Genomic DNA, 25,906 nt, shown 5'->3' with positions numbered 1-25,906 from the left:
TTTCCAAAGAATTGGCAGCACCTCTGATCATCTCTGCTTTGCAGAAATCTGTTTTCACTTTCACCTTAATCCCCCGTTCACAGAAGTGCAACTTGTCATGCAATTTGATAGTCCAAACTGTTCACAATGGAACTGTTCTAATCAGTGCAACTCCGATGGATTTTGAAAGTAGTTCCTGCGCTATGTTTGACAATTTCGGCCACAACTTGCATAGACATCTGTGCATGAAGTAGCACATATGTCTTAAAAGTCGCACCTGAAGTCCCACTGACATGTGACTTTGAAATTACGCGACTTCAAGTGAAGTCACACGATTTCAAAGTTGTATTTAGTGTGAACTCAGGCTGATTAGTATATTTCTGTTGATCAGTATCAAAAGAAATTAAATGAAATCCACTGTGATCCAATATTCTATGACAATAAGGCCTGAAACCTTCCATGGGGATAAATAGTTTTATAGGGACTGTACACTAACATTTCATTACACCCTACTCCAATGTACTGTACAGTCAAATTACTGGTAGTACAAAAAAGTTACCGGACACAAGGTACTTAAATAGTGAGGTAGAACCCTTAAGCCCCGTAAACACAATGAGAATATTGGACGAATGATCACCTTTTTTTGTTTTTGCATGCTAGTCTCATATCAAAAGTGAAGCGGTTACTAAAGTCATGAAAATTATTGTACGACAGAAAGAAAATTTGGAAGTGATGTATTGTATTATCGGTTGAAAACTGTACTGATTAAAAAAAATCGTATGATCTGGTATCGTACGAGAAAAATTTCATGCTTGTCTCTTCAAATAATTTTGGACAAAAGCTGTACACTAACGATCAGATTATCGTATGATTGCTTAGAAGTGGTATTTTTCATACGATTTTCTGATCACGTGTACTAGGTCTAAGCCCCCGGTCACATCAAAGCCAATTCTGAAATAGTGCGACTTACAGTGAAGTTGCACAATTTCAAAATCGGGTGACTTGCTGATTCAGTTGCGATTTGCAAGACACCTTAGATTGTACACCCCTTGAGGGATAGGGACTGATGTGAATGTACAATATATATGTAAAGCGCTGTGTAAATTGACGGCGCTATATAAGTAACTGAAATAAATCTGACACAGATATCTATGCAAATTGCAATAAAAGTAGTGCATGCACTACTTTAGAAATAGGTGTGGCTCTGACCAAGTCGGAACCGCACCGATATGACTGCTCTAATAGCAGACAATAGGGTGCGACTTGGCATACGATTTCCAAGTTGCAGGGCATGCAAATCGCATGGCAAATTGCACCCGATGTGACCGGGGTGTAAGACTTGTTTGTTTTTTCTATACTCCTTTCTTGAATTTTGCCTTGAAGTTTTAGTCACTTGACAGAAGAGGGAAAAAATAATATAACCAGACTTAGACCAATAATAAGGTCAAGAATAAGGTATTAGGAAATATTACCAGAAATTTTCCAAAAATATTATAACGCATCCCCTAGGAATGATAATCCAAAATCAATGACTCTTGACATTTGTCATCTGCTTTAAAATGAGGAAAAGCTTTAAAATCATGCAGGAAAAAAATTAATTCTACTTCAAAGAAATGTAATTAATTCTCAACTTATCTCTGCATGTCTATGTACACCTTCAGTGCTATATTAGTAAAGCTATTTTGCTGTCAGAAGTCCACAAAGATAGACTGAACACAATGTTCAAATGTAACAAAAGACGGTGCTAATGTTTCAGCAATGCTGTGATACTCACTGCTATTACATGCATGGGGATAAGTAAGAGCTGATACAGGATTTCATGATCTCTGTTGTATGTTTGTAGCTAATGTGATGGATTTAATTTTTCCTCTAATGATTATGTGCTTGCATTTTTTGTATGTAACATATTGCACTAAAAGATTGAAAAATCACAAAAATCGATAATATTAATAACCATGCACCCCACATAAAGAAGCCCTCTCTACCATCTTGTTCATTCCCCCCAACTATCCCTTAACCTTTACCCCTATTTATAAATAGCAAATACCAAGTTATGAAGTCAGAGAGAATGCCAACCCTAAAATCACGAAAGACCTTCTTATACGTTTCTCCAAATGAACACGTTTCTACACCAAGTGGCTGCTCTTGCATTTGTTTTGAGATTAAATCTTATTGTAAGTTTTCTACTATATTTGAATTGACTCTGAATACGATAACACTGATACATTCATATGTACAGTTAAGTTACTCTTCTTAACTCTATGCTTATTGAAAAATAAAGAATGCAAATAAAAAAAAAACCCTCCTTACGGTTTTAGCAATACAGTCTAGATTTTCAGCCACAGTTCTAGGTGAGCTTAATGGTAGGGATGTGCTTTAACCACTTGAGCTCTGGAAGATTTTCCTCCCTTCATTACGGGGCCATTTTTTGCTATTTAGAACTCTGCTACTTTATGTGGTAATTGTGCAGTCATGCAAAGCTGTACCCAAACAAAATTTATATAATTATTTTAAACATAGATAGAGCCTTCTGTGGTGGCATTTGATCAGGCCATTTTTTTTCTTTTTTTGTGCTATAAACAAAAAAATACAAAACAAAATACCAAAAATACCCCAAATTTTGAAAAAAAACCCAATTTGTTTTACTTTCTGCTATAAAACATATCCAATATAAAAATCAAAAAAAATCAAAATGTCTTCATAAATTTTAGGCAAAATGTATTCTGCTACATGTCTTTGAAAAAAAATAAGTGTATATTGATTGGTTTGCGTGAAAGTTATAGTGCCTACAAATCATGGTACAATCAAGGAAATAAGTATTTGATTCCCTGCTGATTTTGAATGTTTGCCCACTCACAAAGAAATGATCAGTCTAAAAATCGAATGGTAGGTGTATTGTAACACCGAGAGACAGAATAGCAACACAAAATTCAAAAGAAATGCATGTCTAACAAATGCTTTTTTCCTTCACTGTATATATACTGGATTTTTTTAATACTTTTTTTTAATACTAATAATAGTGGTGATCAGCGACCTATAATGGGACTGTGATGTACGTCAGACAATCTGACACAAACTGGGGGAAATAACTGCCACTGACATCACCAGTGACCTTAATATAGTGATCAATGATAATATTATACACTGTCGCTGTACTAATGACACTTGCTAGGAAGGGGAAACATCTAGGGATAAATATGTGGCTAACAATGTGTAAAATGTGCTGCTTTTACTAATAGATCTCTAAGTTCCTCCTCGCTGCAGAGCAGGGAGGAAAAACAGAGAGATTGTTCTTTCTGTACAGAGCTCTGAGGTGATTGTCAACACAGAGCTCTGGGCTGTGATTGTACACAGTCGATCAGCAGGTCCTGGCTGTGAATCATTGCCTGAGACTTGCTGACAGGCTCTCGCTGTGTACAATCACAGAGTGTTGAGCAGGGGGCAAGCATGTGCACACCCAAAACCCAGAAGTATGCAGCGACGTACAGGTACATTGCTTTGCCAACTGCGGCTGCCTGTCCGTAGTACATTGCAGGCGGGGCAGGCAGGAAGTGTTTAAAACACAACTCCAGGCAAAAATTAATTTTAAATCGTGCATTGTGCATTAAAGAATAGGTAAACCAATTATTTCATGATTTCTGATATGCCCCTGGCTGTACCATGTACTGGTATGAAAAATAACCTGTTCTTTGTATTGCTATTTTTGTATGAAATCCCTGGTGTTCCTGCCAGTCCCTCTGCTTTCTTATTAAACAATGACCACGCTAGGCATGAAAGCACAGTGTGGTCAGTTTTCTGGCTGCGCGGAGAACTCAGCCTGCTGTCCTCCAACGATCAAACTTGCGCTGACATATCTCCCCTGCACAGCCATTCACTGGGAAGACCAGTGCCCTGCAGTTTCTCCTCCCCCATCTCCCTATGCAGCTGAGAACAGAGGGTATGTAATCACTTATAACAAAGGGAAAACATATTATATTGTACTTAGAATGTTTTTATTATATATATTACATACACACACACATTTTTTGCCTTTCATTTCTAAGAGGACCTGGTTGCTGAAGTGTTGCCTCCACCAATAGGAGGTGTCCACATAACGCAGGCAGAAGTGTGGACATACAAAGAAGGACCCCAGTAAGTAAACAAAAGAAAAGGATCATCATGTGACTGTGGCTTCAGGTAAGTAAAATGGGTAACTGAATAGTTTTTTTTCATACCAGCGGTTAGTTAGAGCGAGTGGGAAGGAGGAGAGATAAGGGGGGTTGCTAATATCCTGGAGTTGGGCTTCAACCAAAACTCCTATTACTCCACTACTACTGCACTAGGAGCTTCCTGTCTTAAGTGCTAATTCTGGGAGGTAAGCTTAACCCTCTTGGGACCAGAGTCCCCATAATCAGGAAAGAACAAACAGAGGGCGCACAGGCCTAGTGCATTACCATAAAAAATGTTTAATAAGAAATAAAGTAGGTGTTGTACTCACAAACAAGAATAAAGTCAAGGCAAATCATAAAAGAACAGTTGGGTCAACACCGCGCTGAGTAACAGTCCGCAATAGGGAGTGTAGACATCCAATAGGCTGACGTGTTTCGAGGATTTGCCTCTTCCTCAGAGCCACAAGGCTCACACTAGGCCTGTGCGCCCTCTGTTTGTTCTTTCCTCATTCAGTATATTTGGATTCCCCCGGTCTATTTGAGGGCAGCAAGGTGTGCATGTTCCAGGACATTCTTAATGTGGTTGTAGCCTGCATCGATTCCATCCCTAAGCGCAGGAGCATTTGTGTTTGCTGGTTCTTTGTCCCCATAATCAGGGGTGGAGGTTCTTTCCCACCTGAATATCTTTCTGAACCTCCAAAATTACAGGTCCCAAATAGGCATTATTAACACAGAGAGGGCTGTAAGGTAGTCCTCTCTTCTATGTGCAAACTGTCCCAGAACATCTTACCCTGTATAGGCGAGAACTCCTGAGTACACCAACTGCACCATCCATTTCCCTTAAAGGGACCACAACCCAAATATGGGCAAAACATAACACCTGTCCAGGACCCATCATTGGCATCCTGTACACTATGAACAAAATTATTATATACTGCAGATTTTCAGTCCTAAATGTGGTGTCATTATTAGTTTTTTCAGTCTTAAAAAATGTATTTTCCTATAGGTGACAACACTCATTCACTGTACTGTCATTACAAAGGAGAAGCATTTTCAACCAAGGACAGCACTACAGAACACCTTCCCCTCTCTTAATCTGTATAACAGGAAAAGGGGGGGATGTTCTCCAGTGTAAAGAGGTAAACTGGGCAGGGACGATAAAACTGCTTAAGACAGCAGTGCAGCACAGGTAGAAAACACAGGAAGTTATAAACTCACTGGATTTCTAGCAGGATCCACATGCATTTTCTTTTGCACTTATAAAACAAATGTAAAAAACATGTTCAGTTGTATATTTTTAAACAGACCAAAAAAGAACAAATACGAGTTTTGTAAATAGATTCAAAACAAGACATGGATTCTAAACCATGCAAGAAATACACAAATCATTATTTTTAGACACAATTATTTTATAGGCTCATGAGACTGGTCCATTTATATAACTTAACTCTTACCTCATCTCCTCTTAGCATTTCAGAGCCATCAGAATCTTGGACCTGACTTGATTTCTGTGCTATTTCTCTTTCTAAATTTGCAATTTCTTCCCTAGCATCCTGTAATTCTTCAGCTTTGGTTTCTTTTTTGCGTGAAATTATTGCTGCCTGTGAAGTCAGAATTTGGTTATACGTAAATATATTTGTGTTATACACACACACAATCCTAGTTTTAAGAATACTGTCTTCCTGTAGTCAAATTAATAAAATACACCTTTTACTATATTTATATAGTTATTTGTAAACCAATCTAGAAAATCATTGTGAATATGTTTCCCTTGCTCTGACAAGAGGCTACATAAAGGGAAGCTTTTCTCCAATGTAGATAGTTGGCTGTCATGCTGTCCCTGTGTTGTGGGGCTAAATGCAAGGAATACAAAGGGACCAGGACTTCCAGTACACTGTATATATAAATATACAATTTCTTTAATGAAATCCTTTGTAAACAAATAATTCCCTGGCACTGTAAACCTTATTTTCCAGAAAGTTTTAGTTCACCCTTATCTGGCTCACTTTCTTAGATTTCTATGGAGTAAAAGGATGTCAGTATTACTTGTCGAGCATTACTATTACTACTACCCATTATAAGAGATCCTTATGTCTCTGACAAAAAAAAAAAAAAAAAAAAGAACAATCCATAAGAAAACAAATGTTTGGAGAATTATTTGAATACATACTTGCTGTCGAAAAAGGGACAGTTTGTCATCAGTCGGGTCATTTCTCATTCTCTTTTCAGTCAGCTGATTGATTTCTGCATTGACTTCTTGGATCTAAAAAAAAAACACCAAAAAAAACAAAAACACTGAGTTGTCTGACAAACACCACTGGTTTGTTTGGCGATGCCCCCCTCAAAAAAACTGAAGTAAATGCTCCTTTGAATGTGCCTATTTAGTAAATATCTGTAATCTACAACGAATCATTGTGTAAACAGAGAACCTATGATTTGATATTATTCCTCTCTGATCATAAACCCTTGCTGCCAAACACTTGGCCATCATTTTGTGGCCTTTGGGGCCCTTGCAGACAGTAGTGTGTGTTTTTCTTATGTAAGCCAACCACAGACAGAGCAAATATTGGCTGGTTCAGCAGGGGCTGGATGAGATTCGATCCAACTTTGGGCAAGCTGGTTGTACCCAGGTCGATCTATCGATCAACGAGAGGCATTCCCCTATCAACGTTGACTGTGTTGATGGGGGAATCAAGTGATTTTCTTTACTTCCACATGTGTTGGAAGGAAAGAAAACTGATTCATCTACTGCTTGCCTTAGGTGCTTACTCAAGCCAGTGAAGCAAAAATATTTTTTAGAATGGCTTCTAGTATTTAAAAAGCTTGGTTAATTTCTTTCACACTATCTTACTTTTTTATGTGCTGTTCATAACTTTACTCTTTTATGGGTTTTTTCCTCTGATATTTTATAATGGATACGAAAAGACAAATCAAATGTGACAAGTCATTTTTAAAGTGGGGCGTGGAAAGCTTAAATGTGGAAGCAATGATTTACAAAGCAGCTGTAACAGCTGTGATCTCTTATAGTCCCATAGAATGTCTCCAGTGCATGAATGTGTCCTGAAAAAGGTTACTAGTTTCTAACAACTCCCTTAACAAGTTCACAATTTCTGACAATGTACTGCAGCATGCATGCAGGCTCTCACCAGCTCTTTCAGCATTGCCCATAGTCTTTGATCATGTCCTATTGCACATCCGTCCTCGGGCCCCTTCTCTTCTCCATCTACACCTCCTCCCTTGGCCAACTCATACACTCTCACGGCTTCAACTACCACCTATATGCCGACGACACACAAATCTATCTCTCAACCCCCCCACCTCACCACCTCAGTCTCCGCCCGAATCACGCACCTACTGAGCAACATATCAGACTGGATGTCGCTCCACCTCCTTAAACTGAACCTCTCCAAAACCGAGTTTCTTGTCTTCCCCCCAGCCCGGACCCCACCCCCCATTGATTTCTCCATCACATCCAACAACGCCACCATCAAACCCGCCCCGCAGGCCAGAGTACTTGGTGTCCTTCTGGACTCCAACCTATCCTTCCAGCCCCAAGTCCAATCTTTAACAAGCTCGTGCAGACTCCACCTCCGCAACATCGCCAAAATATGCACGTTCCTAACCCCAGAAACCACTAAACAGCTCATCCACTCTCTGATCATATCACGACTTGACTACTGCAACTCCCTCCTCACTGGCCTGCCTCGCCGCTGGCTATCCCCGCTTCAGTTGATCCTGAATACGGCTGCCAGACTCATTCGCCTTTCCAACTGCTTCATTTCCGCCACCCCTCTCTGCCAATCCCTCCACTGGCTTCCGATTGCGCAACGGATCAAATTCAAAATCCTAACACTGACATACAAAGCCGTCCACCATACTGCCCCGAACTACATCACTGACCTAATATCCAAGTACCACCCAGCACGCACACTCCGCTCCTCACAAGACCTCCTTCTCTCTAGTTCCCTGGTCTCCTCCTCCAATGCCCGCCTCCAGGACTTCTCCAGGGTGTCACTCATCCTCTGGAACTCCCTGCCCCAACCCATCAGATTATCACCTACTCTCCTCTCCTTTAGGCGCACCCTGAAAACCCACCTCTTCAGGGAAGCCTACCCCACCCCCTGCTAACTTGCCAACCTCCTCCACTCTTCCTACCACGCCATCCCGCACAGCTATCTCCTCCTGTGCCACCATCCCCTCCCTCCTAGATTGTAAGCTCGAAAGAGCAGGGCCCTCGATCCCCTCATGTTTTGCATTGTATTGTTGTTGTTCTGTCACATGTTCTGTCCCCCTTTGTAATGTACAGCGCTGAGCGAACTATTGGCACTTTATAAATACTGTATAATAATAATAATCCGCAGCCTCTGACAACTTTCAATTTACTAAATATAATGTGAGGCTGTGTGGTGAAGGCAGGGGCCAGAATTGAGGCAACTATATTACGAAAGTTGATCACTGCTAAAGCAAAGGTGAGAAATGTTTATTGTTGTAATGTTTAGACCTCAATGTAACTGTATGAAGAACCCATATACCACACAAAATACATATTCTTCAACCTATGTGCATACACAACTACAGAACACTGTCAGTGTGTTACTGATAAATGTTGTGATGCAATTGTTCAGATTTGTGATGGGCTCGGATCATATGTTAATCATCAGTATTACAGCACTTGTATTCTTGACAGAAGCTAATTTGCATAATTAAAGAGAGAAAAAAGGAGCCGGAATTTCTCTTGTAAAGTCTGTCTAATTGCATTACAGCTTTGAATACGTAGTTTCTGCAGTAGTACATTTTTCTTTGTTGCTTAACAGGCCCACTTTACTATCTTTCATTACTCTGTGTCCAGAGTATTATAAATGACTATCAGGTAAAAATTGGAATGTTATTCTTACCTAGAAAATTCATTTTTTGCAGTTCAGCACGAGGCACAGAACAGGCTATAAATCAGGACTACCTTGAATATGCACCACCTATAGGTAAGTGAACACTGGCAGAGAAAAAAAAAGCCACTCCAGGAGCTCCTCAGTTTAATAGCAAGGAACCCCAAAAAGGAGGGGAGGGACCTCTGTGTCCTATGATGTACTTCAAAAAAAGGATTTTAGAGGCAAATACAAAAATCCACTTTTCTTTTTGTACATCACAGGACACTGAGCAGGCTATAAATCAAGACTATCAGTGATGCCCACAGCCATGCTCATGAAGGGAAGAAGACACAGCACCCACAATCATGCCCAATAACTACTGTGCAGCCCTAAAACAGTGCAGCCAAAAGCAATATCCTCAGCAGCCTTCACCTCCACCTGCAAAACTTTGTAAAGGTGTGTACTAATGACCAGATTGTAGCTTTGCAAACCTGAGTCACTGACTCCTATGACCGATAGCCCAGGAAGCGCCCACACTTCTGGTAGAATGTGCCTGTACTTGAAAAGGTGGAGCTTTCCAGTTCAAGCAATAGGCTTGGACAATAAGCTGCCAAATCCATCGTGAAATGGTCAACTTAGCTGCCAACTGGTCTTTCCTAGAGCCTTCAGGAATGAATCTGACTGCCACGGACAAATCCATCCTGGATTTGTTCAAATACATCCTGACAACCTGAACCGTATCTAGGGTGTGCAGGGCATTTTCTCCTGGCGACTAAGGACTGGAAAAAAACGAAGGCAAGACGATGTCCTGATTAAGGTGAAAATTTGAAACAACCTTCAGCAAAAATGACATGATATAGTACCAAACAATGGGTCCTTCCAAGAGAGCTGCCATTTCTGACACTCTGCTTGCAGAAGTGATAGCTACCAAAAAAACACCTCCTGAGTCAAAAGGAATTTCTCAAATTGGTTCAAAAGGTGGTTTCTGTAAAACAGACAAGACCAAATTTAAATCCCACGAACAGAAGGGTGACCTAGATAAACGTGAATATCAACTGGGAAGCAGTCAGTCTCTGGAAAAAACCCTCAGGGCCGATGCCTGGCCTTTAACGGTACTTAAAGCCAGTTCAGTTCCACCCCTGACTGGAGAAAAGCTAATATATGGCCAATCACATATTTTTCGGGGATGAAACTTCCTAGCCTCATGGGGCGACAAATAGGACCTCCAGGTCCTATGGCAAAACTTCCTAGAAGATGGCTTTCTAGCTTTCAATAATGAATAAGAATATCTGCTTCCAAACTGTCAAATCCAGTGACTGTAAAGCAGGATGCAATATTGGACCCTGAGGACAGGAGGTCCAGTCGAGCTGGCAGTGGCCAAGAACTGCCCACTGCCAAGTTTATGATGTTGGCATATCATGTCTTCCTGGGCCAGGCTGGTGCGACCAGATTCACCGCCATTCTTTCCTCTTGAATCCTGCGCAACAGACGTGGAAGGAGCTGAACTGAAGGAAAGGCATATATTAGGGGGAAATGGTTCCTCAGTGTTACTAGTGCATCTACTGCAGTCGCATGCAGATCTCTGGTCCTGGAGAAAAGCCTTTACAGATTTGCAGTGAATCTGGACGCTAGCAGATCTAAAACCAGTATGCCCCACCACTGACCAATCACTCTGGATACCTCATGATGGAGCGCCCATTCCCCCGCAATTAACCACTAGCGACTCAAAGTCTTCCTGCCAATACCCCACACTTGGGGTATTTACTGCCAACAGGGCTGGAACATGATGTTCTGCCCATGACAGAATGAGACTCCTGGTGCTTCCTTGATGGATGATGCTGTGGCATTTTCTAACTAGATTCTGACTGGATGCCCCTGCAGCTGCCCCGTCCATTGAAGCAGAACGAAGCAGACTTCTTGCTGCTCCAGAATGTTGATAGGTAAGACCCTTTCCTGAGGAGACCACATCCCCTGAACTGAAAGGGACCCCTTCACAGCTCCCTATCCTGTGAAACTGGCATCCATAGTTACCACCTTCCAGGCAACTGGCAGAAATTACTTTCCTGCCTTCAACTTCCGATGATCCATTCACCAGTTCAGCACCTAAAGAGTACTTGGACCTAGGGACACATGACAGTCCAGTGACTGAATTCCAGTAGGATATTTCTCCACAGTGGCATAGCATGGAACTGCACGTATGGGACAGCCTCGAACCTGGCAACCATCTTGTCCAGCAATCTTATGCAAAGACAAATATAAGGAGACTTGCAACTTCTTAGTACAGTCATCTGATTTGTCAGAGGAAAGCCCATTTCCAGAGGTAAAACCTTCACCTGGACAGTTTTCAAGATTAAGCCTACATACTCTAGACTCTGCAACCATACCAAAACTGATTTTTGCACATTTAGAATCCAACCTAGACGTTCCAGTGTACAAATCAAGAGGGACACATTTTGCTGTAACTGATGCACCAACCATTCTCTAAACAACAGGTTGTCCAGATACACCAGGATGCATACTCCTAGAACCCTTAACAAGCTCAGCACACAAGAGCGAACGCTTTTGAGAACACCTGGGGAGCTGTGGCCAGCCCAGATGGTAGAGCCATAAACAAAGTGTCAGTCCGCTACTACAAACTGTATACATTTCTGATGCACAAATTGGAACATGGAGATATGCATCGCTTATGCCCACTGACACAACAAATTCTCCCTGCTGCAAGGCTACCACTGAACGAACCAACACGATACAAAATGTCTAAACTTTGTTCAGCCCTTTGATGTCCAAAAATTGGCCCCACACCCCTATTTGACCTGAAACAACAATTCCCTCTTCTGCTGATTTACAGGTACATTTGACCTCATAAATTGTGGAGGACGCAAGATCTGAAACTCCATCCTGTACCTGTGAGATACTGTGGAAAGGACCCAACTGTCTGAAATTACTTTTTTCAGGCTTCTGAAAAAGCCAACAGCCTTCCTCCAACCCAAACGAGTGGGGCGCCCCTTCACAGTCTTGGATTTCAATTTAGCTGACCTGGCTGACCAGGACCTTTTTTGCCCTTGACCTTGAGTTCTCCCTCTGGACCCGTCCATCTGGGAAAGCAGAAAGGACTGCCTAGATGACGTGGAAACAGAAGTCGGAGGGGCAGAATCCCAAAAGGCTGGATGCTTGCCCTTTTTCTTAAGCCGCAAAAGGGAGCTCTTACTGCCAGAAATGTTTTTGATCTATTTATCCAAGCCATCACCAAACAGACATTCCCCATGAAAACGAAACCCTGCTCATAATTACAGAGCAGCTCCACTGACCAGCTTTTCAACCACAGTACCCTATGAATGAGACTAGACACCATTGCAAAACAAGAAATTTGTTAAATGGAGTCCTTAAGGGAATCTACTGCAAAACACAGGGCCTAGGGTAACTCTGTTCACCCCTCACTAGTGTCTGCTTCAACATGTGACAGGTTTTTCTTTACCAAAAGCTTAATGCAATCCTTAAGGCTTTGACAAACACCTCTGGCTGTATAGCAGAGCCCCCAAAGGCAAAGAAAGCTTTAAACAGCGTCTCCAGTTTATTCTCTGCCATGTCTTTGAACATCTGGGCATCATCAACCAGGCAAGTCAAATTCTTATTGAGATAGAAAACTGCTGCGGCAACTGCAGGCATGCTGCAATTTTAAAAAAAAATGTGTCCTCCATTGGATAAAGTTGAGTAAATCTCTTTGGTAGCACAAACACACCATCTTGGTTATCCCATTCAACATGCAACATCTCTTCTAGGAGAGGGTGCAAGGGAAAAGCCTGTGCACTCTGTGGCAGGCGTAATGATCCCAAAGTGGAATACTTAACAGACGGGGATTCCTGAGAGGAACCACTGAGGAAGTTGCCAAACTCCTTTCTGTGGCCCACCTCACCACCTGTCACCTGGACCCTGTCCCCTCACAATTACACAAGTGACCCCCTTCCTGCTCTATCCTAAACTCTCTAACCCACATCTTTAACCTCTCTCTCTCCTCTGGCACCTTTCCCTCCGCGCTCAAACATGCACTGGTTACCCCCCAATACCTTAAAAACGTTCACTAAACCCCACCTGTTTGAAAAACTGAAGATCCCTGCTTCCATTTGCCTCCAAGCTTACCAAATGCCTTGTCCACAACCATATGAGTTGCTGACTCACTGACAACAAAATTCTCGATCCTCTACAGTCTGGCTTCCACCCACAACATTCCACTGAAACTGACATACTAAAACTCACTAATGACCTACTAACTACTAAAACCAAAGGCCACCACTCCATACTCATACTCTTAGACCTTTCTGCTGCTTTTGACACAGCTGACCACCCTCCTCCTCAATCTCCACTCCCTTGGCCTCCATGATTGTGCTCTATCCTGGTTCTTCTCTTACCTATCTCAGTGCACTTTCAAAGTCACATAAAACACCACCTTCTCCTCTTCTTCTATCTGTTGGGGTACCCCAAGGCTCCTTCTTTGGGCCCCTCCATTTCTCTCTATATACCTCTTCCCTGGGCTGTTGATAACCTCCCATGGCTTCCAATACCACCTCTATGCCAACGACACCCAGATCTATCTCTCCACTCCTCAACCCACCCCCTTAATCTCCTCATGTATCACAAATTTACTGAGCGACACATCAGTCTGGATGTCGCACCACTTTCTCAAACTAAATTTTTCTAAAACTGAGCTTGTAATAATTCCTTCTCCCCAATCCCCCCCCACCACCCATGACTTTCCCAATGAGATCAAAGGAACTACCATTGGTCCCTCCACACATGCCAGGGTGCTGGGTGTAATCCTAGACTCTGACCTCTCCTTCAGCTCCCACATCCAATCACTGGCTAAATTTTGCAGTCTTAACCTCTACAACAGTTCAAGAATTCACCTCTTACTGACCAATGGCACCACAAAACAACTTTTTCACTCTGTGGTTGTTGCCTGCTTTGACTACTGCAACTCCCTCCTCACTGGCCTACCTTTATACAGGCTATCCCCCCTTTAGTCTATTATGAATGCTTCTGTTAGACTAATACACTTTACTAACTGATCTGTGACTGCTGTCCCTCTCTGACAATCTCTTCACTGGCTTCCCCTAACCCATCGTATAAAATTTCAAATACTAACCACAATGTACAAAGTCATCCACAACATCACCCCAGCTACATCACCAACCCATCTGCAAATATAGCCCAAATAATCCTCTCCGGTCCTCTCAAGACATCTTACTGTCTAGCTCCCTTGTTACCTGCTCCCACGTTCAACTACAGGACTTCTCCAGAACCTCTCCCATCCTCTGGAACTCCTTGCCCCAGTATGTCTGGTCAGCTCCTACCCTGACTGCCTTTAGACGATCCTTGAAAACTTATTTATTCATGGAAGCCTACCCCACCTCCACCTAAGAAGCGTACTTAAGTCACCTGCTTCAGATCATCCCCTGCAGCTATTACCTTTTGTTCCATCTCCCCTTCCCTTTAGACTGTAAGCTCTATGAGCAGGGATCTCCTATTTCTTCTGTTTCGAATTGTATTGTAATTGTACTGTCCCCCTTCTATCTTAAAGCACTGCATAAACTGTTGGCACTATATAAATCTGGTATGCTATTAATAATAATAAACCTGTACAGTACCTCACTGGAAAACACTTGGTCATTTATTGGTGCAGAGGGTTCTATATCTGCAGGGTCCAGTGCCAACCAGCTGCATTATAGGCAATTCCCACTAAAGTGTTCACTTCAGTCATAGCAGGGCCTAGGGACCATCTATCTTAGCATTCCAGAAATAGGAATTGATTTGGCCAAAAAATCTCCTGATCCCTGCTCAAACGACTTGAGAATATAGTATTACCATATAGAGTTGTACTCCAAAGACCATCATCTTTCAGACACTGGCAAAAAAAATGAAGAGCTTCCTGGGTGGGGGATGTTATATAGGGGGAATTCCTGTCTGTTTTTAATGCCAATGTCCACTCACCAATAGGTGGTGTATAACAGGAAGTCATTAATTATAGCCTGCTCTGTGTCCCGTGAAGTACAAAAAAAGAAATATATTTTAGGCGTTACCTTAGTCTCCAGTTCGGTGAGATCAGATTGGTCCATTACTTGTTCACTGACAACTTTCTGCATGAAGCTCAGGGTCCGTTGTTTGCTCTCCAGTTCTTTAGGAAGCTTTTCAGAAACCATATATGAATTAAATTTTATTTCTTCTTCAAGTCTTTTCATTAAACCTGCAAGTGACACAAAATATAAACAAAAAAAAATACAAACATGAACTTTTCTGTTGAAAGAAAAAATTTCTCTCCAGGTTAACTAGTAACATTTTAGCAAATGTTATTGCAGATATGTAGGTACTTGCAGATATTCAAGTATGCCATTCATTATGACACTTTCTAAAAGTGGTTGCTAAATGTGCTAAATGTGAGGGTCTGCATCCCAGGCATCTCTTTATACATTCAAGCTTTTTGAGACTACTTAAGTTAACTAAAAGATGAACCTCCTACTGCAAGGAATGAGAGTAATTTCACCATAATTTCTGATAAAACTTGTGGGAGATAGGTAGTGAACCAGTTACACAAACACAATGATAGTAATTGATATACATAAAGAACTGTTGCAAGGAAAAGAAATTGAGATTTTTAGGCACTTTTTGAAAATCATACATGGCTACAGTCCTAAATGAAAATAACATTTTAGTAACATTAAATTACAAAATATTTTAATGTAGACAGTATGTTATAGAATGGCCAAATAAAATCCAATTAAAGAGACTGATCTATGAAAACATTAGGGCAACATGTTTATACAGGATTTCCAACTTTGACAAAGTTAGTACCCCCTGGGTCAGTCGTTTTCTACCACCTATTTTTAATAGGAACCTTTTACAAATGAACAGTACCGTTATTACACTGGGGCCATTCCCCAATGAGACCTGGGTATCTACTAATTATCTCTCATCCCCTTTTTCCCCTCTTCTGGCCTCCCCAATCTCCATTTTATTATTATTATTATTATACAGTATTTATATAGCACCAAAAAGTTTGCTCAGCGCTGTACATTATAGTGGGAGACAGTACATGAGACAATACAGTAACAATACAATACATGAGGGGTTCAAGGGCCCTGCTCCTTGGAGCTTACAATCTAGGAGGGATGGGATAGTGGTACAGGAGGAAATGACTGTGGGGGATGGAGTGGTAGGAGGAGTGGAGGAGATCGGCTGTTAGGTGAGGGCGGGGTAGGCTTCCCTGAAGAGATGGGTTTTCAGAGTACGCCTAAAGGTGAGGAGGGTAGGTGACAGTCTGATGGATTGGGGTAGTGAGTTCCAGAGGATGGGGGAAGACCTGGAGAAGTCCTGGAGTCGGGCATGGGAGGAGGAGACCAGGGAGCTAGAAAGTAGGAGGTCTTGTGAGGAGCGAAGAGTACATATTGGGTGGTATTTGGATATCAGGTCGGTGAGGTAGTTTGGGGCAGTATTATGAATATCTTTGTATGTCAATGTTAGTAGTTTGAATTTGAATGCATTGGGCAATCGGAAGCCAGTGGAGGGAATGACAGAGGGGGGTGGCGGATATGGAGCGGTTGGTAAGGTGGATGAGTCTGGCCGCTGAGTTCAGGATAGACTGAAGCGGGGATAGTCTGTGATGAGGTAAGCCGGTGAGGAGGGAGTTACAGTAGTCGAGTCATGAGATAATCAGGGAGTGAATGAGTTTTTTAGTAGAGTCTGGGGTTAGGAACAAACTTATTTTAGAGATGTTGCGGAGGTGGAGCCTGCATGAATTTGCCAGCAATTGGACATGGGGCTAGAAGGACAGATTGGAGTCTAGAGTGACGCCTAGAACGTTGGCTTGCTCAAATTATTTCTTCCCTATGTCTTCTTATTCTTCTTTCACACTTACAGGTCTTCTAAGTTCTTTCATTCTTTCACTGGGCAAATGTAGCAAGGTCTACATCAGACTGTATCGCTTTGCTACTGATTATATTCAGGCATACATAATATACAGTATAATATAAGCGTGAATGTTATGTCCAATGTTATCTTGCCTTTCTGACTCTACACTCACGTGTCCTGCATTGTACAGCTCAAGCTTAAGCTACGTTTGACTTTACCCTATCTTTTATACGGCAATATTGGTTTAACAATAAACAAGCCTATTCTCTATAATGCTCATATACTCAAATAAAAATTAAATATGATTCAATAAAGTGTCCTTTGCGCTTTAATAATAATACCTAGTTTATTACACATGTTTAAACAAAAACCTATAGCGCTGTATAAAAGATAGGGTATATACGATTAGGATAGCACTTGGTACAGCAGCTGTGACGAATTAAGGGATCACATCCAAAGCACGGGTTCACATTATGCATTTTTTGTATTTTTATGTACCCAATAAAAAGTAAAGGTATCAGATATATTACTTGCATGTTCTACATGACATATAAAACTATACCTTACCATCACAAGGTGTATAGTCTTGTCTTGGCTGCTACTAGTTTTTGTAATAGGCCATAGTTACTCTTTGCTAAGGTTATCAAACTCCAACATCATTAAATTATGCAGTGTATTGTGCCTTTCCAGTATACCTGACCTGCATATTCTCAACTCAGATATAAGGTAAGTACCACCAATACAAATTACAAACAGAAGAACTGCACAACAGTGCAATGCCACTTTGTGTAATATTATGTTCTATGTCAATAGTGTAATCATGTCACTCAGGCCAACAGCCACAATTCCACAGTTGTTGCTGCCTGATATCAATAAATCAGCTTTGCAAGTATTAATTCAGCAATGGCAGTATGATGCTCTTCCTTCCTCCCCACTAGGTTTTTCTCCACATTTGTAAGCCAAGTGACACATTTTGGAAGGGACTTCTCTGAGATACACTATATTGCCAAACGTATTGGGCCACCCCTCCAAATCATTGGATTCAGGTGTTCCAATCACCTCCATGGCCACAGGTGTATAAAATCAAGCACCTAGGCATGCAGACTGCTTTTACAAAGATTTGTGAAAGAATGGGTCACTCTCAGGAGCTCAGTGAATTCAAGCGTGGCACCGTGATAGGTTGCCACCTGTGCAAGTCCATCCGTGAAATTTCCTTGTTACTAAATATTCCACGGTCAACTGTTAGTGGTATTATAACAAAGTGAAAGCTAATGGGAACAACAACAGCTCAGCCATGAAGTGGTAGGTCATGTAAAATGAGAGAGCGGGGTCAGCACAGGTTGAAGCACACAGTGCGCAGAAGTCACCAACTGTCTGCAGAGTCAATAGCTAAAGACCTCCAAACTTGGTGTGGCCTTCAGATTAGCACAAGAACAGTGGATAGAGAGCTTCATGGAATGAGTTTCCATGGCCGAGCAGCTGCATCCAAGCTTTACATCACCAGTTGCAATGCAAAGCGTCGGATGCAGTGGTGTAAAGCACGCCATCACTAGAATCTAAAGCAGTGAAGACGTGTTCTCTGGAGTGACTAATCACGCTTCCCTGTCTGGCAATCCGATGGACGTGTCTGGGTTTGGCAGTTACAAGGAGAACGGTACTTACCTGACTGCATTGTGCCAAGTGTAAAGTTTAGTGGAGGGGGGATTAAGGTGTGGGGCTATTTTTCAGGGGTTGGGCTTGACCCCTTAATTCCACTGAAGGGCACCAGCATACCAAGACATTTTGGAAACTTTCATGCTCCCAACTTTGTGGGAACAGTTTGGGGATGGCCTCTTCCTGTTCCAACATGACTGCGCACCAGTGCACAAAACAAGGTCCATAAAGACATGGATGAGCGAGTTTGGGGTGGAGGAACATGACTGGCCTGCACAATGTCCTGGCCTCATCCTGACAGAGCACCTTTGGGATGAATTAGAGTGGATATTGTGAGCCAGGCCTTCTCGTCCGACATCAGTGCCTGACCTCACAAATGCGCTTCTAGAAGAATTGAAGCTGTTATAGCTGCAAAGAGTGGGCCAACGCAATATGGAACCCTACAGACTAAGACTGGGATGCCATTAAAGTTTGTGTGTGTGTAAAAGCAGGCGTCTCAATACTTTTGGCAATATAGTGTAGATTGGCAATAATTACGCTTCTCTCAGCTGACTTAATAAGCAGGAACATAAACCCTGTCATGTGGGCATTATTTTCTTCATGTCCTGAGTATAATAACAGGTACTTGCAATAAACATTTACATTCTACCTTGTTTCCTTGAGGCCAGGGAATTCAATGTTATACCTCTGTAGCTATGCAGCTACCTGTTCAAGTGCCTAATTCATACATGACCCTAACGTTCCAGCATCTAATTTTTGTCCTTTTCTTGAAGTCAAACATTATCAGCATGCAGTCATTGCAAATCTTTCAGTGTATAGTTGATTCTTTTATAAGCTTGTTTAATCACTTGAGCTCCGGAAGATTTTACCCCCTACATGACCAGGTCATTTTTTGAAGTTCGGTACTGAGCTACTTTAACTGGCGATTGCGCGGTCATGCAACAATGTACCCAAGCGAAATTTATAGCAATTTTTTCACACAAACAGAGCTTTCTCTTGGTGGTATGTGATCATCCCTGTGTTTTTTAGTTTTTGCAAAATAAACAAAAAAAAAAAGACTGAAAATTTTGAAAAAAACTATATTTTTTTCTTTATGCTATGAAACATATCAAATTAAAAATTATCGTCAAAAAACTGTAAACAAATCTAATTTCTTCATAAATTTTGGCCAAAATGTATTTTGCTACATCTTTGATAACCCCCCCCCCCCCTTCTATAAATGTACATTAATTTGTGTGAAAGCTATAGCGCCTACAAACTATGTGTCAAGGTCCTACCTTTCCTCAGAGCTTGCTGCTCCATGTGCTGGCATCCATCTTAGGTTTCTGCAAAGCAAAGTGGGAGCCTTTATGCTTTCAGGCCTCTGCAGTTCCTCCTCCAGGAGGGCGTGGCTGATCACATTTAAGCCTGCTGTCTGCAGCTGCTCTTTGCATTCGTGTCCTGTATGTTTCATTGCCGCAAGCTCATGTTCAGCTCTCGTTGCTCTACTGGAAACCGACCCGGCTTTGACAAGACATTTCTCTGCCTTATCCCCTTAACCTGACCTCCCGTTGCTGAACCCGGCCCGTGACCTGAGTATTCTTGCCTACCGTCTTGTACTGTCTGTTCCGCCGTTATCGACCCGGCCTGTCCGACCACGCTATACGTCTTCCCATCTGGCTCCCACTAGCTATACGCCATTGGCGGCAGCCGTTACCGCAGCTGGGGTTACTCGGGGGTCGCGACCTGGTCTCAGGCTGCGTTAAGTCCTTCCCCACCATCAGGGGCCCTGGTGAAAGGCAGCCTGGGGCTTAGACTGCGCGCCCTGAGGGACTCCGGTCTGTGGGTGGTGGCTGTCGTCAGTCAGTGCGGGACCTTACCATAAGGCCTGCCTGTCCATTCCCCCGCTCCAGCCCTGACACTATGGTATATATATTGGAATTTTTATTTCTGTATTTTATACTACTAATGGAGGTGATCAGCGACTTATAATGAGACTGCGATAGAGTGGCAGGCAATCTGACACAAACTGATGCTGATATCACCGGTGACATTACCATGGTGATCAGTGATAATCTTATACACTGTCACTGTACTAATTACACTGGCTGGGAAGGGGTTGACATCTAGGGGAAATCAAAGGGTTAACCGTGTGCCTAAGATGTGTAAAGTGTTTGCTGTGTGGTGTTTTTATCAAGAGACAAAAACAGGCACATTGCTGCTGTCAGTAGAAAGCTCTGTGTTGTTTCCCCAACACAGAGCCCTTTCCTGTCACTCGCTCCACCGATCACGGGTCACAGCCATAAATTATTGTCCAGGAACTGGTAATCGGCATGTGTTGGAGCTAGTGCATTATAGCCGGGTAGCAGGTGCACGCCCCCTACCCAAAAATGCGAAATCACATATATATTCTGCAGATTTTGCCTGCACTGCAGCAGCAAAACTACAGTGTGTGGTCGGGAACTGGTTAAAGATGCCTAAGTGACATCTAAGGAAACAGGCCTCTTCTTTTGGATGGACTTATTTAGTTGTCGACTTATTTAGTTTAGTGTTGACTGACCAAGTCACATCAATCTCGTAGGCCATATATGAGGTCTGTTCCCATGGCCTGCAACTTAGTTTATAGTATATCTAGAGTTTGTTCCCTTATTTACCACCTGCAGACCCACAAAGTAGCAGAGGCTTAACCTATGGCTTAACCATTAATTCTACAGTAACAGACAAAAAAGAGACAAGGCTTATTTGAATAAAAAGTACATTTGTAAGTGATGCAAAATACAGCAACTGATATTTATTTATTTCAGGTACTAATATAGCGCCGTCAATTTACGCAGCATTTTACATATATATTGTACATTCACATCAGTCCCTAACCCTCAAGGGGTGTACAATCTAAGATCCCTAGCTTACATTCATACATACACATACTAGGGCCAATTTAGACAGGAGCCAATTAACCTACCAGCATGTCTTTGGAGTGTAGGAGGAAACAGGAGTACCTGGAGGAAACCCACGCAAGCACAGGGAGAACATGCAAACTCCAGGCAGCAGGTGCCGTGGCTGGGATTTGAACCAATGACCCTAGTACTGCCAGGCGGAAGTGCTAACCATTTAGCCACTGTGCTGCCCATATATATTGATATAAATATTGATATGAATATATATTGATATGAATCAACCATCAATTTTTAGTGCAGCCAAAGATTACTACACTTCCAGAATTGTTCTCATTTCTGAACAAGACTGATAATTGCTACCTCTACTAAAAAACAAACAAAACAAGACTTTAAATGTACTTTTTTTACAGTATATATGAGAAAATGAAGCAAATAATCTAAAAAAGGTTGTAAAAATGCCCATAAAGTATAAAATGTTAAACAGGATATAAAGCCACAACAAGAAAATCACAGTATGGTGACACCCAATTTTCTTTCTTTTCATATAGGCATCATTAAAAAATGAAATCTTCTAAATTTAAAAGCACTATAAATACAATTAGGATTTATTAATCTGCTAAAATAAAAACTTCCAGAATATTTGAAAATATTAAATATTTGTTATAGAATGTATTACAAGTGTGGGATTCACTATTCCCTTTTGTTTTCAGACTGCATAGGCATATGAAGTGTTTCCATGACATATTAGAGGTTTGTTTTCCATTTGTAGATAACCATGGTTTTCAAAATGTGCAGACGTAGAACACACTGTAATGACTTTGGCAAGATGCCCTGAGATTTGCTTCCAAGTATTAACTTCCCAACCAAGTACTTACATGTACATGGGTGTAGCGTGGACTGCATTGAAATAAAGGAACTACTGCTGCTTAATTTAGAAACAATAATTCTAAAGAGTATGGGAATGATGGGAAGTTTCACATTTAACAAACTAAATTTAGCTTCATACAGAAAAATCTGGCCTGTATCGGTAGGAAAATCAAATGATTTTCCTGTGAATGTCGTAGAACAGAGAGTTAGGTATAAAAGGTATGTAAAAAACACAAATCTCTGTATTGGTTGTGGCAGGTAAAGCTTGGAAAATGCCAGTAAGGGAGCTACCATAGCAGACCTATTTTTGATTGTGCATTCTTATTCTTGCTGCATAAATAGTAAGTCACTGAACTGCAAGCAGGCACATAATACGTGTTCTGACACCTGAGGAATCAGCTTTTCTTTAATGCTTGAATATGAATCTTTTTCAATAAAAAAAGGTACTAAATAAGCAGAAATAGAGTAGCTTAGAATAAACAAGAACATGAAATCCAAGTACTTGCTTTGAGCAACAACACAACTTAATTTTCAGTATTCTTTGCTTCCTATTTTTTGAATCAGCATCACTAAATATACCTGTTTACAGATGTTGATTTGGCCAATAAAATGCTGGTATTAGACTTTGAGAATAAGAATAGATTGCATTTATAAATTCTAAGTTATAAAAAAATACTAGTGACGTTTATCATTGTTTTGTTCATGTTTAAAAATGTAAAACGTTACTAAACCCACAACAGTAAAATCAGTCTGTATATGCAGTAAAGCATACTTGTTATACTCACAATGGAACCTAAGGGGTTAATCCTTTGCATTGTGTAAAAACGCTACTTGATCTTGACTTCTCTGATCCTCCCCTTCTTCCAGTGTCCCCCTCTTATCTCCTGATAAGACATATTGTGTAGAGTCACTCTGCACATGCTCAGTTTGGTGTTGTTTGCTAGAGAGGTTTTTTTTTTTCTTGGGAGAGTGCATGTGATCAGCACAGGGCCAATCAGCACTGTCCAGAAAGAGATCAGGGGTTCCGTATCCTCCTTCAACAGAATGAAAATTCCTACTACAAGCTTTAACAAGTGCTCGGCTGGACACCGGTAGAAGTCACAAGACTGCTCTAACTGCTGATGAGAAAAGGTATTTAACAGTTTATATTTATTAAAATAATTGCATTTGCATGTTCTGTGTACTATGGGAGACCAAATATAGTGAATGCAGGGTCCTGGGTTTAGTAACACTTTAATGTCTACGTAGATTCTAACTTATTGACATATATGTGCAAAAATTTTAGGCTGGTGTGAAAAAATGCTGCAATATAAGAATGCTTTCAGAAATAGAAGTGTTAATAGTTTTTTTTATCAGTTAACAAAATGGAAAGTAAATGAACAGAAGAGAAATCCAAATCAAATCAATAATTGGTGTGACTACCCTTTAGCCTTCAAAACAGCATCAATTTTTCTACGTACACTTGCACAATGTTTTTGAAGGAACTCGGCAGGTAGGTTGTTCCAAACATCTTAGAGAGTTAACCACAGACCTACTGTGAATGTAGGCTGCCTCAAATCCTTCTGTTTCTTTATGTAATCCCAGACGGACTCAATGACGTTGAGATCAGGGCTCTGTGGGGGCCAAACCATCACTTCCAGAACTCCTTGTTCTTCTTTATGCTGAAAATAGTTCTTAATTACATTGTTTGTATGTTCGGAGTCCTTGTCCTGCTGCAGAATAAATTTTAGGCCAAACACATGGCTCCCTGATGGTATGGCATGATGGAAAACGTATCTGCCTGTATTTCTCAGCATCGAGGACACCATTGATCTTGACTAAATCTTCCACTCCATTTGCAGAAATGCAGCCCCAAACTTGCTAGGAACCACCACAATGCTTCAGTGTTGCCCGCAGACACTTATTATTGTATTGCTCTCTGGCCTTTCAGTGAAAAAACTGCCTCTTGCTTTAGCCAAATATTTAAAATTTTTATTCATCAGACCAGAGCACCTGCTGGCATTTTTCTGCACCCCAGTTCCTATGTTTATGTGCATAATTGAGTTGCCTAGCCTGGTTTCTATGATGGAGGTATGGCTTTTTGGCTCCAAATTCTTCCATGAAGACCACTGCTGGCCAGTTCACTAAGTGTACCTGTGCCCCACTGCTTTCTGCCAGTTCTGTGCCGATTGAACTGCTGGGCATTTTCCGATGTCTACGGTCCTCAACGTTGCCTATTTCCTTGTGCTTCTTCAAAAGCGCTTGAACAGCACATCTTGAAACCCCAGTCAACTTTGAAATCTTTGCCTGGGAGAGACCTTGCTGATGCAGTATAACTACCTAGTGTCTCGTTTCTGTGCTCAGTCTTGTCATGGTATATGACCTGTGACATAAAACTGTCTTCCACAACCTCACCTTAGTAACAGAGTTTAGCTGTTCCTCACCCAGCATTAAGCCTCCTACACAGCTGGTTCCGTTTCAATTAATGACTGTGTTTCAACCTACATGTGAAATTGATTATCATTAGCACCTGCTTGGTATAATTGGTTAAACGTACGCCTGGCTCAAATTCCTGACTTTGTACAAGTGTACAAAGTGCAAGTATAAGAATTGAAGCTGGTTTGAAGTCAAAGGGTAGCCACACCAAATATTCATTTGATTTAGATTTTTCTTCTGTTTGCTAATTTTGCAAATTGATATAAACAATATATATTTTTGAAACCATTCTTACTTTACAGCATTTCTTCACACCTCGCACAGTACTGTTCATATAAATACATACACACACACATATACAGTGGGGCAAAAAAGTATTTAGTCAGCCACCAATTGTGCAAGTTCTCCCACTTAAAAAGATGAGAGAGGCCTGTAATTGGCATCATAGGTAGACCTCAACTATGAGAGACAAAATGAGAAAAAAAATCCAGACAATCACATTGGCTGATTTGGAAAGAATTTATTTGCAAATTATGGTGGAAAATAAGTATTTGGTCAATAGCAAAAGTTCATCTCAATACTTTGTTATATATCCTTTGTTGGCAATGACAGAGGTCAAACGTTTCCTGTAAGTCTTCACAAGGTTGGCACACACTGTTGCTGGTATGTTGGCCCATTCCTCCATGCAGATCTCCTCTACAGCAGTGATGTTTTGGGGCTGTCGCTGGGCAACACTTTCAACTCCCTCCAAAGGTTTTCTATGGGGTTGAGATCTGGAGACTGGCTAGGCCACTCCAGGACCTTGAAATGCTTCTTACAAAGCCACTCCTTCGTTGCCCAGGCGGTATGTTTGGGATCATTGTCATGTTGGAAGACCCAGCCACGTTTCATCTTCAATGCCCTTGCTGATGGAAGGAGGTTTGCACTCAAAATCTCACGATACATGGCCCCATTCATTCTGTCCTGTACATGGATAAGTCGTCCTGGTCCCTTTGCGGAGAAACAGCCCCAAAGCATGATGTTGCCACCCCCATGCTTTACATTAGGTATGGTGTTCTTTGGATGCAACTCAGCATTCTCTCTCCTCCAAACACGACGAGTTGTGTTTCTACCAAACAGTTCTATTTTGGTTTCATCTGACCATATGACATTCTCCCAATCCTCTTCTGGATCATCCAAATGCTCTCTAGCAAACTTCAGACGG

General features: G+C 41.5%; 1 protein-coding gene across 1 annotated transcript in view; it reads right to left on the bottom strand.

Moving 5' to 3' along the window:
- IFT81 (intraflagellar transport 81) overlaps positions 1–25,906 on the bottom strand; it is a 227,136-nt gene that overhangs the window by 100,146 nt on the left and 101,084 nt on the right. The window contains exons 9-11 of the mRNA XM_089676578.1: positions 15,067–15,230; positions 6,298–6,390; positions 5,582–5,728 (exon numbers count right to left, since the gene is read on the bottom strand). Coding sequence (XP_089532704.1) covers positions 5,582–5,728; positions 6,298–6,390; positions 15,067–15,230 — 404 coding nt within the window. The remainder of the gene's footprint in view (positions 1–5,581; positions 5,729–6,297; positions 6,391–15,066; positions 15,231–25,906) is intronic.

The sequence above is a fragment of the Staurois parvus genome, unplaced genomic scaffold, assembly GCF_062004578.1.
Source record: "Staurois parvus isolate SC_StPar_1 unplaced genomic scaffold, SC_StPar_1.0 ptg000014l, whole genome shotgun sequence".
NCBI lineage: Eukaryota > Metazoa > Chordata > Amphibia > Anura > Ranidae > Staurois > Staurois parvus.
This window is presented reverse-complemented; position numbering and strand designations above follow the sequence as displayed.